Source organism: Cornus florida, unplaced genomic scaffold, assembly GCF_030987335.1.
Source record: "Cornus florida cultivar Cherokee Brave unplaced genomic scaffold, ASM3098733v1 CherokeeBrave_3.0.0_Hap2_Chr03, whole genome shotgun sequence".
Lineage (NCBI taxonomy): Eukaryota > Viridiplantae > Streptophyta > Magnoliopsida > Cornales > Cornaceae > Cornus > Cornus florida.
The window spans coordinates 20,737,043-20,753,700 of record NW_026775573.1 but is presented as its reverse complement, the minus strand read 5'-3'; the positions used below and the strand labels follow the sequence as shown (position 1 = coordinate 20,753,700).

Genomic DNA, 16,658 nt, shown 5'->3' with positions numbered 1-16,658 from the left:
AGGAGATTGGATTTAGTTCATTTCTGCAAGTGTAAAAGAATGAGTCATGTATGCCAAAACCCATTCATTCTCAAAACTAAAAACACATGGAGCATAATAGAAACCCTTAAAGGGTACAAGAATCCAATCACATGGTAAAACCTAAGTCACATAAAGTGAGTGCGAGAGCGGGAGCGTGAAAGCGGCAAAAATTTAAGTCAAGTGGGAGGGGACGACAACGGGAACGGTGCGAAGCGCGAAAGCGGCACCCGTTTAAAATAATTATGTGATTTAGGGTAAAACACACACTTCCTCACAATCGAACTCTCAAACTTCATTAAGAGAAAAGGTCATTACCAAGTGCGGATTTAGACTAAACATAGCACTTGGAGGGAAATACTGAAAACACCCGCTTCAGTATTATTTTCGATGTCTGAAAAAATTAGAACATGAAAAAAAAAAAAAAAAAAAAAGCCCTACTTTCTTCGAAAAAACTGCCACAGCCTGAAACACAACAGAATTTATCCTGATGCTCAGCTTTGTATTACAGAAAACAGTATCTACAGAACACTTTGATATTTCTATTAGACATTAAGGAGGGTCAAAGAGCCTACTAACCCTATCAGAACCAACCACAACATACCAATTTTACAGTGTCCATAATTATAAATGAAGCCATGCAACAGCAACTTTTCAATTTAGTTGAATCTCTGGAATATGGATATAAAAACGAAAGCATGAGAGAAATAAAAATAAAAAATTTGATGTGTAAATCAAATGACTAGTTTGACACATGGGAATTGTTTTATTTCCAGACAAAGAAAGTATCACCTTTAGAAAGCGTGATTTTTACTAGGTATCATGTCCCCACAATACAAATCTACAGAACTTTCATCGTAATATCACTAATTTGGCTCTTCACAGGAAGTCACTCCCTGCTAATCCTCCTTCAATATCAAAGCCCTTCTATTGTCAGATGGGAACTCAGTCCACAAATGTCTATAAAGATTGCATGTCGGCTATACAACGTTGAAAATTCGTCATACTGTTACCACGATTCTCAGCGGATTTGAAATGCTGCTCAATTCAGCAAAGCATTTAGTTTTCCAGATTAACAAGAAAGCAATAAATAATACTGGTCATGACAAGAATCCTCAGAAGATCAATTACTCCCAAGCACTTTACACAAGCATAGAATCTCCATTACCCAGGGTTTGACCCTACAAGCATCAAAAACGAAAAAGAATGTTGCTCAAATAGAAGTGAATTGTTTACTGCTTGTAATGGCTACTGACTGCTTACTCCGTAATTGGAGTTAATTTCTTGAAGAACTATATTTAGGTGCACAGACTCAAATGTTTCTGGACACTTGAGAACAAGTGAAATCAGATACTTCATACCCCTTAAGAGAAGATATCTAGGGGGAAAACATTGTTCACTAGTATGACATGACAAACTATGTTCTTTTACTTATTCCTGATAATGCACCAAATTTATTTATTGAAATATGCTTCAGAGCCACAAAATTGTTCGACGCATTAAACAACTGGACAACACACAAAGAAATAGCACATATATCAAACTAAGTCAGCACTCACCTCTTGCATGTCATGAAGTCACCTGCCCTGCATCACTCGGTAGTTAAGGACAAGGTCCTCGAATTTCTTCCATAATATGCCCGAACCGAGGCTAAACTCATCTCAGGGGATGAGATCTGAACAAGCACCAGAATGGTCAAGTCCACAAAGTAAAAAAGAATTTGAACTCACAAGAAACCTTCATTGAAAAAATGTACGACAAAGATGCATAACCACAAGGCAATGTTATTAATCTCAGTGCTCTAGACATTGTACCATGATAATGAATAATGATGACACACAAGGATAAGTATAAAGCCCACATAAAGAAAATTTACATGTTTCAAATATTCATTTACACTCTTCTACAACTTATTAGATCAGAAATAATATAAATGAGCAGACAACTTAATCGAGTTCTCAAGGCGCAACATGCAATTTGTACATAGAATGTAATTGCAATCGTAAAACATGGTATAACAAGGTACAGACTAGGCCAGTTTACAATGTCAATAGGGGGCATCAAACTAGTCAGAATGACAACATAATTATCACTGGCACGTGCTCTTTGCCCACAACTTCCTCCTTTCTTCAGTTTCTTTCAGTTACAGTGAGGCTTTAAAATGTCGTAACAGTTATCTAGTGCCAATGGTGGATTGTTTTGCAGAGTTTGAATTTTCTGAAAAGTAAATGCAGAACACTCCCCTGAACTATCACCTTTCTGCAAATAGCCCCCTAACCATGCAAGGAAAAATACTGAACTATCAAAAGTTTGCAAATTAGTCCACCATTAAGTTGCCATTACTAGTTATGCAAAAGTATTAATTAGCCCATTTAATAAGACAACGTAGTTTTGTTAAGTTTCCTTTTTTTGCATTCTAACCATCATGCGAAATTATGCCATGTGTTAATTTGAAAATGAGATATTTATTAAAAAATAAAAATAAAAACACCTGTTTTTGGAATGATCCACCACCTCAGTTCTTATTCTTCATCATTTAAAATCCCAAATATTTCTTTACGAGTGCATAAGTATTTATATATGTGCATGTTTACCAGAACCCCTGCCACAATCACCGTTCACCTCCACTATCCTTTGTTAGCGCTGACCGTCACAACAAAGAAATCACCATCTAACCACCCCACAACAATTGAGGAAATGTTATTTGTTTAGGAATATTTTGTCAGGACCATCAATAAAAAAATACATCATATCTTTTAATAATTAATTATCAAACCCAAGAATGCATCCAGATGCATATCAAACCATCATATATTGATGGCTTTGAGGACAAAATTAGACAAATGCAAATTTTGTACAACAAAAATATTCCTAAACAGAAATTATCAGTTCATATTTGATAAGAAAAAACAAAGCATTGGCACTCAGGGAATCGGGATGTAGCATGTGCATGTAAAAGATTTCAGACTAAAGAAATTCAATAGTCAATTACATTATCCGAATATAGTGTTTTACAAAAAAAAAATAAACCGAGCGAAGAAATAACAAAAGATTGATTTGCATAATTCTATGTTTTAAAAAGGAAGTGTAAAAATCATACAGATCAAAATCACAGACTAATATCATACCAGCATGTTGTACAAGCTAAAAATATCTACTAGTTAAGTTCTAATTCATTCTTCAACAACAGGCCAAAAGATAGAAGAACATGAAACCTAAAAGTTAATGGCCTAGATAATTTAAGCCGTACGAAACCCCAAGAAACAGAGTGAATAAAATTCCCATCCACTCTTTAAACACAAGGCACACAAATGGACACAACAAGAAGAATGGAAAGAACATGGAACTCGTATTATATTTACACAATTTACACACTACCATTTTCAGAACCAGAATAACCAGATATACAATGTTTTAAGGCTGTATCTTTCTGAGACCCTGAGGCTTAGACATTGAGGTCACCCAAATGTGAGGCTCAGCGAACCCTATTATGATTAGATGATGGTCAACATTACACCGAGGGTGTGAAGCTCCCCACAATTATTTATTTGTTAATTTTAGATTGGCCAATTAAATGATTGGAGGATAATGTGCAAATATAAGTCTAATAAGTTAACCTTTTATTAAACTAAAATGACATCTTGATATGATTAGTTTTTTAATAAAATATCTCTATTTCTTGTATTTAATTTTGTCTTTCTATATTTTGGAAATTATTTTAAAGTATGTTCTTTTTATCTTTTTGTAATGGAACAAATGCATTATACATTTTCAAGCTCAGATCCTAACCTCACTACTGCCCTCTGAAACCATATACTCATTTAAGGTCTACAATAACTAAGAGCAGATTATGCCAGCTCTGCAACCAAAAATTTGATACCAACATCCCAACTCCTTTCAATTCACAACCCATAAAATTATTTCTTCTACTTTAAACCCTAAGCCCCAAACCTTCTTTAACCTAAGCCAACTATAAATCAACTACAGGTTGCAGTACTATAAGTTCTCGAGTGTCAAGTCTCATATAATATATTGCAATTATTTCAGTTCTTTTGATTTTTTTTCCCCCTCTATCCAAGTTATAAATTTACTTGTAGACGCCCTTCAATTATCATAGAGTTCAACTGTCTTTTTGCTTGTGGACATCATAGAAAAGACTTAACCTATAGAACGATGGAATAATCCAGTCAATAAATCAATACGCATTGAATGACCTACTAATTCAACTTCACATCAAGATATTGAACTCTTGGTTCCAATATATGTCATTTTTTATAGATGACAAACCCCTTCATCAATTGCTCCAATTTTGAGTCAATCGTGAGCATTTTTGTAGGATTATGCAGTTCAAGCTAAATGGCTATGTCAGGAGTCCAGTCAATCATTACTTTTAGGAACTTTTAACCAAAAACCTCATCCAGCATATCTTTAAAAAAATAATAATAATCATCGGCAATAAAATCTAAAGCATCAGAACAAAAATTATCTGAACCAGCCTCTCACTTTTGGTGGAACTATAAATTCTGCAACATGTTCAGGAGTAGCGCAATACAAGTACACACACAATGCATGCTAAAGGAGAACACAAAACAAGGAGCAAACATGAAATCTTCCGAGTAATTCAAGGCAATTCCACTCCCTCAAATGTCCGCTTATCTTACTAATTTCACACACAGCACCAAACAAAAAAGTACTGAAAAAATGAAAACGAACTGTCAACACCTTCTCTACTGACCGAGGTAGCGTACCCATGGCACCCTGAACAGAGAAGAGACAAGACTGTAGCTCTCAGAAAACCAAATAATGCAACAAAACTTGTTCAAATGTCTGGCATGCTCCTTACACATATAACATCACTTATGGGCCTCTTCTCTCAACTTCTAAATTATTAAATATGTTCAGAATCTTCCCGAACCTTGATGTTGAAAGAATTTAAAATAAATAAAGAAGAAGAAGAAGAAGACCAACCTTGGATGAATCCCCTCTAAGGGAGAAGATAAGGCTCCATCACTCCATAACACCTTCTACAACCATTCCATGTCTTGAAGACCTCCACCTCAAACCACTAAAGCAAATAAAAGAATGCATTCACTTATTCCAGATCTCAGTCCTGCAAGGCCTACTAAACCAGGGATCTTAAATAACTTTATCTAGAACAGAACCGTACTTGCAACAGAAGCCTCCTGATCCAAATGCTTTAACGTCTCAACCCCACCCCAGGCAGTATTCCAAGACCTAGCCCTCTGACTTTACCCTACAGTTATATACTTCGTTAACTACTGGATTCCTATATGTCCTTCCAAAAGACTATCGCATAAGAGTTACTAACTTCACTCAAAATCCACCAATCCTTACACCACCATACTTTCGTTTTACCACCCTCCTCCACAAGCTACTGCTGGCCTCAACAAATGTACTTAACCATTTAGCAGTTAAGGCGGTTGAAATAACTGCCTAATACTTCCTCCCTCCTTCATAGGAAAAGAAATCACATCCCACTCCAAATGTTATTTAAACTCTATCTTCCAACCTTCCCAACAAGGATTCTCACTGGAGTTTTGTTATCCTTTTAGCCACGGAGGCTGGAATAATTAACCTGGACAAAAAATAAGTCGATATACTGGAGAGAGTACTACTGATTATAGCAAGTCCCCCCAATAGACAAGTGTTGCTTTTAGTCGAGCTGTGTCGCACACCATGTTGCCTCTAAAGCCCAAATGAGCCCAAACTCATTTAGATTTATAAGAATGGAAATTCACACTAAGACAATAAGAGAGATCGAGGGGGGGAACTAGAATTATGATATCTATATACACATATGGATAAATATAAAAATACACTTGCTCACCTGGTTAAGACTTGACTGAATTTGAATCTTGAACTCTGCAAAACATAAGTCAAGTGGTATATCTATTTCATTGAAACACACACACATGTGATATACTTACAAAGTTTAACTTTCTACATTTTATCTCAAATCTCAACTTTGATCTTATGTTAACTTGTTACATTATTTGGATTAATAAGAGAGTGAAAAATATATGTATACTAATATACATACATATATTTTAATTGTTTGTATATATTTGGACCTTTGCTCAGCTAGGCCCTAGGCCTGGACAATGAAACTCACAAACTCAATGCCAGGCTCAAATCTAAACTTAATCCAGCCCAACCTGATGAAACCATCGGCGCTTAATCTGGGGTGGGCTCAGCAGGCCTCAGGTCAGCCTGTCCAAAAGTGCATCCCTAGAAATAGACTCATTCCATACTCCTGAAATATAAACGTTACATGCTGTGTTGTGTCGATATATCTGTATGATGTTATTACAGAGATAGAAGGGATAATGGTCAACACCTGCCTTAGGTAAAGGAATTGAACAAGGCAAAGTCAAAAATTACGAATAGAAGCCGTGGAAGTTTATTTAAATAATATGCGGAGCTGCATCATATTTGCCCGAGTCAAGGCTTAAATAAGATTCCCAGGCCACAAGTACTGAACTTAGATAAAGCAAATTCAAAAAATAAGATTCATAGCAGTTGAAATAAACTCTTAACCAAGCAAAAAAAAAAAAAGCAACGGAAGTATATTTAAAAGATATAACAGAGTTGCTTCTCGTGTGCCTGAACTGAACCTCAAATTACATAATCACACCAATAATTCGTAGGCCACACTAAATTTAAACTAGGCATGTATGAGAAATAAATACACAGAATATCATGCTGAAATCATTAGATTGTATATGAGTCCAAAGCGATCTCACTTATTGAGAAGTATTCTTTCAGCAAACCCAATACTGTTGGAGGAAATAGCTAGTCGTCAGCACCTCTTAAGTAGATAAAGAACACGTAGAAATCTTAGTTCCATCATGCTTTCTGTCAGTCAGAATAACTTTGGCTCCTGCAGCATAAACAAGTTAAACTCAACCATGGTTGTTAAGCAAATACAAAGTGATGCTGGCAGTTGTCTCGAAGTTAATGCATCATATAACTTAGAAGAAGGGGAGTACTTACAGCCAGGGCAAGACCATTCTCAGACACGAGCTCAAAAGAATTATTATTTTGCAACAAGTTAGAGAGAAATGGCATGTTAATACTTCATATTGTGTAAATAAAAACCAAAGAGAAACCCAACAGAGCATTGCATAAACATCAAAAACTAAACTTAGTCTAGAATATAAATAGGAATAAAAATCTAATTATAAAACTTAATTGAAGGATTTACAAGCAATAACAAGAAAATTATCTATGATCGCTTAAACTTGCTTGAGTAATTTGAGAATATAGGGACCCGTTTATAATCAAGTATAATCCAATCACATAGTTAATAAGAATCACAGCTCACTAAAAGTATCTGTTAGTACACAATGAAGAATCCATAAATTCTCTATTCATTCTTCCAAGCATACAAAATCAATGAGAAACCAAGACATTGTGATTGGGAATCTTGGAATCTCTGTGACCAAGACCAAGGCAACATATGGGGATCGGAGAGGGGTTGACTGACCCACAACTTTTCAGCCGAAGGATTGGTCTTGAACATAAAGACTGCATTTCCAAGCGATGTACCAAAAAGCCAATTATGAACATCCCAAAATACTTCTACAGCAAGTCCATCAACCAAGATGGTGTTGTTACCCCGGAACTTCCACCGCAGCCTTTTCACCTGCATCACCGTCTGGCTGTCTACGCGGATCATGAGGCAAGGGTCACTGACGGCACTGGTGTCGCATTCAATCACAAGATCATGGAGCTGGCCATTATCACAGAACTGAACCTTGGTGCTGAATATCTTCTTACCAAAAATGTGCTCTCTCTTGGCAATGAAAATGGGATCGGAAGGAACAGGTGTAGCACTTGTTTTCTTGAAAGCTTCTTTCCTCATGTCCCCCAGAAGGAGAATCATCCGTCGCTCGAACACAATCCCCAGGTAGAATCCCTCCAATGGCTCAGGCCCGGATCCGAATTTAGCCGAGGAAAGGTCCCAAATAATATCAATTTTACTAGAATCTGCTTCTAAACTTTTTGATCCTTTCTTCTTAGAGAACAACCAAGGTTTTATATCAACCTTACAGAGGCATTGATTGGTGTTATCATCAATCCCCACACTAAAGCCTTGACCCATCAAATTCTTACTCCATGACACTGTAATCAAGCGTGACCTGCCGCGTAATCGACATTGATAGACACAAGAAACTAAATTCTGAGCAGTTCTACTGGTACTAGATGAGAAATCAGCAACTTGAACCCCACTTTCACCAAAACAAGAAGGAAAATCCTTCATTCTGACACCAAAAGAACTTGATTTCCCTTTTCTATTTCTCTATCTCGTTAATCCACAAGCAGTTGGTGTTCACTTCTAGTCTTCTACAAACAATATAAATAGAGCTCAGATAATGAGAAAACAGGACAAACATAGAGAGTTAACAAGGGAAGAGCCACATACCTCAGTTGATCAGAGATAAACTCAAAGACCCATCTCAGAAATGCTTCAAAATCTGTCTGGCAAGACTTGATTTGGTCTCCACATTTAGTTTGAGATGCATATTTTGCACAAACAAATAAATCTAAGTTCAGTAAAGCATGAGGGTCCCTCCAAGTTAGAGACAAAATTGGGGAATGTAGATAGTGAAATATAATTTTAGAGAGAGAAAGAGACAAAAAGAAGAATACTCAGGCTAATTTCACTGTCAATGCCCTCAGCCAAATACTCTAAACACTTGAATAAATACAGATGTTTAAAAGCCCATAATTTAAAATTTATAAATAAAAAAAAAAAAAAAAAAAAAGTAAGTGTAGAGAGAGAATGAAGAAGATTGTAGGAGTATGGAATTGCTTGAAAGGCTGGTTTATGATTCTCAACAGTACTTTACACTGAGCAAAGAAAAAAAAAGAATCTCTCTCTCTTCACTCTCTCTCTCTGTCTATTCTTTATGACTTTCCTTCAGCTGACAGACATACCCACATGTAACATATAGCTGAGATTTGAGAATCAAAAGCTGTGATGCCCATTTTACAGGCAGGAAATTTTTTGACAGATTCTCTAAATTGAAACTTGCCAAACTATATATATATATATATATATATATAGTCAGTTTTTATTTTTAGATAAGGAAGAATCCCTCACCCCTAGTCATTTTGAACTCTTGTAATAATACTAATAATTAAATTCAGTATTTTGCCAAACTATACATACACGTAATTATACTATATAGATATACATTTAGTAAAAAAAATTATTTTTCAGTCACCAGACTCACCACCACTAATCATTTCATACTCTTATAATAATCAAATTTAGTATATTCGGATGTATAATTCATCTCAAAAAACTTCTTATCCACTATGTTATCCATGCGATTAATTGAGGAGATAAGTTGGTGAAGCCTTGAAAGTTGAATTGAAACCTCCAATTTCTTGGAAAGTAAATATATTAGGCTTTGATGTAAAATGCTTTTTTCAGATTTTTTTTTTTTTAGGTAAAATATTTTCTTTTATTTTTATTTTTCGGTGATTAGCAAAAGTTCAGATTGAGATTGAGTCGAGTCCATTCAGAGGCGAAGCCAGAAATTAATTTCCAGGGGACATAATTTAAAACAAAATATATTCGATAAATATGATAACAAATATAGATTCTTCAAATCAAGAGGCAAAGAAAAAAAATATATTGCAAAAAGATAAATTAGTTGACAAAAATTTTTAAAATGAAAAAAAAAAAATTTATTAAAGTTTGATTCAAAAAGGAAAATTCAACTTTTATTAGGGAAATTAAAAGATTTAAAAGAGTAAAAGAAGAAAGAAATACAAATTTAAGAGACAATTTTTAAAAATAAAAATTTTAGGGGACAATATATGAAATGTTCCTTTAAAAAAAAAAAAAAAACTTAACTTAATTATAATAGGGGGCAGGCTCCGATCCTGAGTTCATTTGGTGGAATGTGTAAAATAACTTATCAAAAATTAATGAATAAGTTATTTTTGTTAAATTTTAATAATTTTTTTCTCTATAAATATTTCCAATAATCAATTATCAAAAAACACATAAAATAATTTTTTGAAAGATATTCTATGCTAGCCTAATGTTAGTGTATATTACTCAGTATTTTTGGTTTTTTAAGTACTTATTGGCTTATTTTTGCATGTATTAAAAAGGGAAAGAGATACGGAGTAGTAAAAGAAAACGGTTTCTGAAAGTTGGTCCACACATATGTTATTAATGCAATTTGGATGTCACATTTTGATTCGTTGAAAAATGCACATTTATAATCCCACCACGACAAGAGAAGTGTGTCTGAACAAACAGACCATTTTCAGGATGCCCACCCCACCAAAAGCATCATCTAACATACTGCCAACCCATCACCATTCCTCTCCTCTCTCTCTCTCTCTCTCTCTCTCTCTCTCTCTCTCTCTCTCGTCTAGGTCAATTTCTCTCTCTAGAAATATAAGATCTCTTCTCTCTCTAGGTTCTCCATTTCTCTATCTAGAAATATAAGAGTTGGTTTCTCTCTCTCTCTCTAGGGTTCTCTCTAGGGTTCTTTATTTCTCTCTCTAGAAATATAGGAGTTGGTTGATGAGTTGGATTGATTCTGAGAGAGTAGTTGGCCAAACGTTTGGACAAAGGTTTTTGCTTTAATTATTTGGCTTTATTATTTATAGATATTTACTTTTTCCATCCTCTATAATTCATCCTTCTTCCCTTTTGTTTTTGGGTAAAGTAGTGCTAAAATATTTGTTTTAGTCAGCGATAAATGCAAAACATGATAAGTAATTTTTTAAAATAAATTTGTTTAATAAAATTTTAGAATATCATTTAATATAATAAATTCAATTTAAAAGATTTAAAATAAGCCAAAATTTTAAGTATGAAAAAGATTACTTATCGCAGAAGAACGGTAAATGGTTGGGTTTAAAAAATAACTTTTTAATGACTACTCTACCCTCGTATAATTGTGTTCTCTTTTTAAGGTTTCTCTATCTAATATATTTTAAACACGTATGTATCATTTTAGCTACCATTTATATTGATTTACTATATAAAAAATAATTATTTATATAACAGGACGTACTTTCTTTAATATTTTTAACATCATTTTTATACCCTATATAAATATTATATAATTATTTATATACTAGAATTATATTCTTAGAGAAGAATTGTGTTTCTAGATAATAATTCTTTTTCACTTTCCTTAATTTTTGTAACACATTGTTTTTGCAATTATGTTCCTATATATATAAATTCACTCACAGTTTTTTTTTTTGGCAATTAAATTTTTTTTTTTTTCCTAGTTGGGTACTCACACACATGCTTCCACAGAGGCTCGAACCCCTGACCTCTCTTTGAGATGTAGGGACTTGATACCGTTAGACCACTGGTATGTTGGTGCAATTAATCTTTTAATAATTCTAAGTACCAAATTTTCAAAGGATTAAATTGGTTTATGAAAGTTAGTATTTTAAATTCTATTTTCGTAATAGTTTTAAAGGTAACGAAAATCCTCATATAAAATTTAATCAGCATACACATGTCCTGCTATCATTTTTCAATATTAAGGCTCCATCAATTTCGGGAAAAAATTTCTTAAAATATTTTTTAATTTTTATTTTTTCCAATATTTGACAAAATTCTAAATCAAAGTTGATGTCGAATCCTATATAAAATAATTTAATAAAATTTGATGAGTAAATTATTTTTATTAAATTTTTAATAATTTTTTTATTAATAAATATTTTACGACAATTAAACATCAAAATAATAAAATATTTTATACGGCGCCTAATAATCAAAGTTTCACATATTATATTTCGTTTCAACTAATGGCTTGATGGTGTTTATTTTTATTTTATTTTATTTTTGTCTCTTTCAGCAAAAACAAATACAGTAATATATTAAAATAATAAATAAATATATGCTGTTCGAAATAAAATTACTGTACTAGTCAAGAACAGATGTGTCGTGTATCTTACTTTTTGGGATAAGACGTGGCCTTCACGTGTGTAATTAGTTTGGTCGGCATGCAATGCAATGGACTCGAATAATACATACATGGGTCCCACTCTTTTCAAATGGCCATGTTGGCCCATTTCTCAAAAAACCAATCAAAATCTTGTGCTTCCATTTATTAATTTTTTAGCTGGCAATGTTAGTAGGGGATGGGAAAAGATGGAAGTGGGATTCGAACTCAGGTCAAAGGCTCCAAACTACCACTGTCTTGTCTCTGGACTATCACAGCAGCACTCTTTTGTGCTTCTATTTCTGTGGTGTTAAAAATATATTTAGATTTAATATTTTGGAGTGGAACACGATGACTTTATTTTCGTCTAGTTCAGCATATACTCTAATTTTTTGTAAAGTATATATTTTAATTTTTAAACTACTGAAACTTGTGCATGAAACCATTTTCACCCGACTTGGGACATGTACAAAATACAATAGGAAACCATGTCACTCTATTTGGATTATTGGGTTGTTTTACTTTTTACCTTCATTAGGAAGACATTTGACATGTGGCACTCCATAGGAAATCCAATGGTTGAACGATATAAATTCACTCACAATGTGTGGGGTTCCGAATTAATATCGGTCTTTAATAATAGATGAGTTAGCAAACTAGTAAATTTCTTTGGAGTCCGTATTAAAATCCATGTACTAAACTAATACGAAGTATTTATAAATAAATAAAAAAAACTAATATGTAGTAACTCATATTTTCATTTTATTTATAAATCACAAACAATTTTTATTTAATTATGATTAATGTGAATAATTTGACGAAGCCGGCGTATGCCAACGGCACCTGGCCTGGTCCCGCTTACTATAATATATATACTCAATTTAAGTTTTTTTTCATGAATATATAAAAAAAAAATTCATATAATGCCCCCTTAAAATTTCTATTTTCTCAAATTATCTATTAAGTTTTTATTTATTTTTTCAATACACTTTATTTTTGTTTAATTTCCTTAAATCCATTGAGTGTTAGTTTAACTATCAATGTTTCAACAAAATTAGTTTTCACCAATGAAAATATTTTCTCAAACTCAATTTGGATGCATTTTGTTTATAAAAAATAATTAAAACTTAAACAAATTTAAGATAAATTTTGTATTTCTTTTATTTTATTTTATTTTTGTATAGTGAAATATTTAATTATTATAATAACAAAAATGTTGTTAAAATGTTATATTATCATAAGAAATAAGGATCAATTATAACTAATAAAAGAATATTTATTTTTATATTAGTTATTAATCGGGTAGTTTGGAGCTTTGCGAGTTTTTAACTCTCTTCCTAAACTCACTGTAAGAGCATCCACGACGCAAGCTAATTTGGCCAATGGCTTAAGCTATGGCGAATTAAACCGCTTGGTGTGAGCTTCTCCACTTTGTGGAGTTCACACCAGATTATAAGCTAAATTCTACATTAGTGTTGTGCGAAGTAGCTGATGGATATGCTAAATGTGGGTAGGGATGGCAATGGAGGGGATTTGGCTAAACCCTACTCTGTTCCGCTAGAAAATCTATCATACCAACTACGTCCCTACTCTATAACGGGTTTGTAATTGTAATACCATCTCCACTCCTACTTCGGTAGACAAAATACCAACTCCGCCCCATATGCTCCTTTTAAATGCGGGGCAGGCCGAGTTATTTCACTTTTATTATATAGTAAAAAAATAAAAAAACCAATGTGCTCAATTTGGGCTAATAAATAAGCTGGCCCAACTTTAAAATTACCAAGTAGTGAACATTAATATATTAACGGATACTTCCAACAAAGTAATAACAGTCTTAAAAAAAAAAAAGTGTATAGTCATACAACATTCGATCTTGCATATCGATTGCTCTAACCCTAGTAGCGTGATCCCAAACTCATCCTAATAAAACGATGGTAAGACAGTTAAATTGATATCCTATTTGTATAAAGTACCACAGATAAGATACAAATTTTACAAAAACCACACCAAATAATAATTATGCAGCCATCATAATGTAATACATGTGCATTTAGCAACATGGTTAAGTTGCTCTTCAAAACACAATATCATTCCAAATCCATTCATGTTTAAAAACAAACTTAAAATACTCATTATCCTAATTTATAGTGATCAAGAAGGATTAATTTCATCATTCTACACTGCCGATGTACATTAATATTTATTTGTTACTTTTATTTAGACAACAATAAATAATTAAATTTTATGAGATACGAATAAATGTCAATTAAATAGAGCAAGATTTTTAAGTAAGAATGTTTTGAGAATCTTTGTGTTGAATATAAAATATTGTTTCTTAACAAATCACGGATCAAAATCAATTATAATTTCAATAATGTGATACCCCTCGAATCCGAGATACAGGTTGATCAGGCCCAGACCCAAACCCGAGGGAATATCAAACAATTAATATTCAATGCGAACATAGAATACAAAATTTAAAGAATAAGAAATAAATAATAATAGCTGAAATGAATTCTAATTGAAAATCCTCAAATAAATTTATAAAAATCCAAACTCCAAAACCTCCAATTAATTAACAATTCGGGAATCTATCTAGTGAACCCCTAATAAAATCCCAACTGTAAAATGAAATAACTAAAGTACGTTCCACAGCTAAAAAGTAAGCAGTCCTACATAGTCGGTAGAATGGAAGTATGTATCTGTTCTGCACGATCAAACTCTAACCCTGAAACTGACGAGCACCTGAAAAATAAAAGAGTGGGTCAGGCCCACATGCAAGTCCTGATCTACTACGATCCAAACAGGAATCCAATACGCAGATACATCCTAGATAGACTCAACAGTATCTAGAGTAGTCCATAAATGTATAAGAACACATTATGGGGCACTCACCAGTCCAATAGGTCTGTCTCAGCCTGAGTATAAATACCATGCAAATCGCATATAATGTGGTCATGTGTACCTAGACCTACCAAGGAACAGTAACTATTGTCCAGCTATCCATCCTAAGCGATATACGCACCCTAACCATAGTCAGGAGACTCAACCTCATACCATGGCATCATAACATAAATATATAAGGTCCATTCCAAGTGTGTCATTCAAAAAGTTTATTGACCTGATACTTAGTTATAAATAGACTTAACTTTTGTAGTTAATCCATCTTATTTCAATATAGGTAGGACTTAGTATTTGAACTAATCCATCCCCAATATAGGTAGGTCTCAGTGTTTTGAACTGAGCGGTCCCTATTATGCCACCGTCCCATACCGGTGCATAGACATCCATATAAGTAGGACTTAACTTTTTATAGTTAATCCAACTCATTCCACAATAAGTAGGATTTAGTATTTTACTAATCCATCCCTAGTATGCCACCGTCCCATACCGGTGCATACAGTCCTCTAATCCACATAGTTGATAAAAATAACTTTAATTAATTTATCAACCATTCTTCGAAATATGCATCAGTATAGTTTAATACATACTAATGACATTAGGTATTCACTACAGAACCTAAAAATCATGCTCCAATAATTTAAACTGCTAAAATAAACCATAGCGTTCAAACCCTCCAAAACAGCCGATAAATCGATACAATTATAACAATTTGAGTATCAATTAATTCCGAACTAAGTATAGTTATATATAATTAATTCACCATACTTATAACACTGTAAAAATACATAATTATATATAATTAGATTATATATAAAAACCGTGCCAAGTTCCAATAAGTAAAACTAACAAGACAGTGTGCAAGCTACCAGTTTTCTCTTAGGTTTTTCTTGCACTGTTCTTCAATCCAATTATGATTTTATATTTTTCCTTCATAATACCAATCTTATACAGTCCCATACATCACTTAAAACAATTTAAACGAAGTGCAAACACCCTGTAGCTCAAACAAGCCCCTAAACCAATTCTGTAACGTATAAGGAGAGAGCAGGCTCTTTAAAAATTTAGAGCCTGCTCTAAATCACTTAGAGCTCCAACTCTTTGAGAGCCGGCTCTAAGGGTTTTGGGAGCCTGTTCTCCCTCCCTTAGCAGCCGTTGTCCGTTTTCCCTTTATCTTCTTCGACTCCGGTGATTAACAGAGCCTCTGTATTGTGTTTTAATTATCATTCTAGGTTCAATATTAGTCCTAGATAAATTTTAAACAACTAACATCCAATCAGAACATGTATGGAATACAAGTTTTGAAACAAGATTACAGAAACTTCGTTAGAAATGTTAAGCAACTAACCACAGATTAATTCACAGTGAATTTTTATATATTATTCTAAATACTTGTTCTTGAGTTCAAACTTAATCCTAGATTAGTTACAAGACATCCAATCGCATTACTAATCTCAACTAAAACAAAGCTTAATCATAAACCACAGAAGAAACAAATAACAGAACATAAAAGGTAATGCAAAACAGTTATTTCAACAAGTCTAAACAAAAATTCATGCATGCATAAAAGACTTGTTATAATGTTTATTTAATTCCGTTTTATCCTTGATTTAATCACTAGAGTCTAACTAGGCATGCACAGAACACGAATTAAAGGGAAAGAGAAAAACAGAGACTTGCCTTGAGTTTCAGTTTTGAAACTCTAATCCATCGTCTCTGAGTTTTCCATCAATGTCATAAACTGTCGTTCCACTCCTCCGGTGCTCTTGGTTCAACCCA

General features: G+C 33.3%; 1 protein-coding gene across 4 annotated transcripts; it reads right to left on the bottom strand.

Moving 5' to 3' along the window:
- Positions 1-642: 642 nt before the first annotated feature.
- On the bottom strand, positions 643-8,748 carry LOC132299860 (uncharacterized). Of its 4 annotated transcripts, XR_009480212.1 has the most exons (5): positions 8,465-8,748; positions 7,526-8,385; positions 6,783-6,919; positions 1,578-1,693; positions 643-1,199 (listed from the first exon to the last, which is right to left on the bottom strand). XR_009480212.1 is itself a non-coding variant. In XM_059796727.1 (2 exons), the coding sequence occupies exon 2, from the start codon at positions 8,300-8,302 to the stop codon at positions 7,406-7,408; it is 897 nt and encodes a 298-aa protein (XP_059652710.1). In that variant the 5' UTR covers positions 8,303-8,382; positions 8,465-8,745; the 3' UTR covers positions 7,197-7,405. The 4 variants fall into 4 exon arrangements, 2 of the variants coding, with proteins under 2 accessions (XP_059652710.1, XP_059652709.1); XR_009480211.1 differs by having other exon boundaries at positions 1,578-6,919; XM_059796727.1 differs by lacking the exons at positions 643-1,199; positions 1,578-1,693; positions 6,783-6,919 and having other exon boundaries at positions 7,197-8,382; positions 8,465-8,745.
- Positions 8,749-16,658: the final 7,910 nt, after the last annotated feature.

Coding starts and splice junctions, on each gene's coding strand:
- LOC132299860 (XM_059796727.1), bottom strand. CDS start 8,302: ATGAAGGATTTTCCTTCTTGTTTTGGTGAAAGTGGGGTTCAAGTTGCT.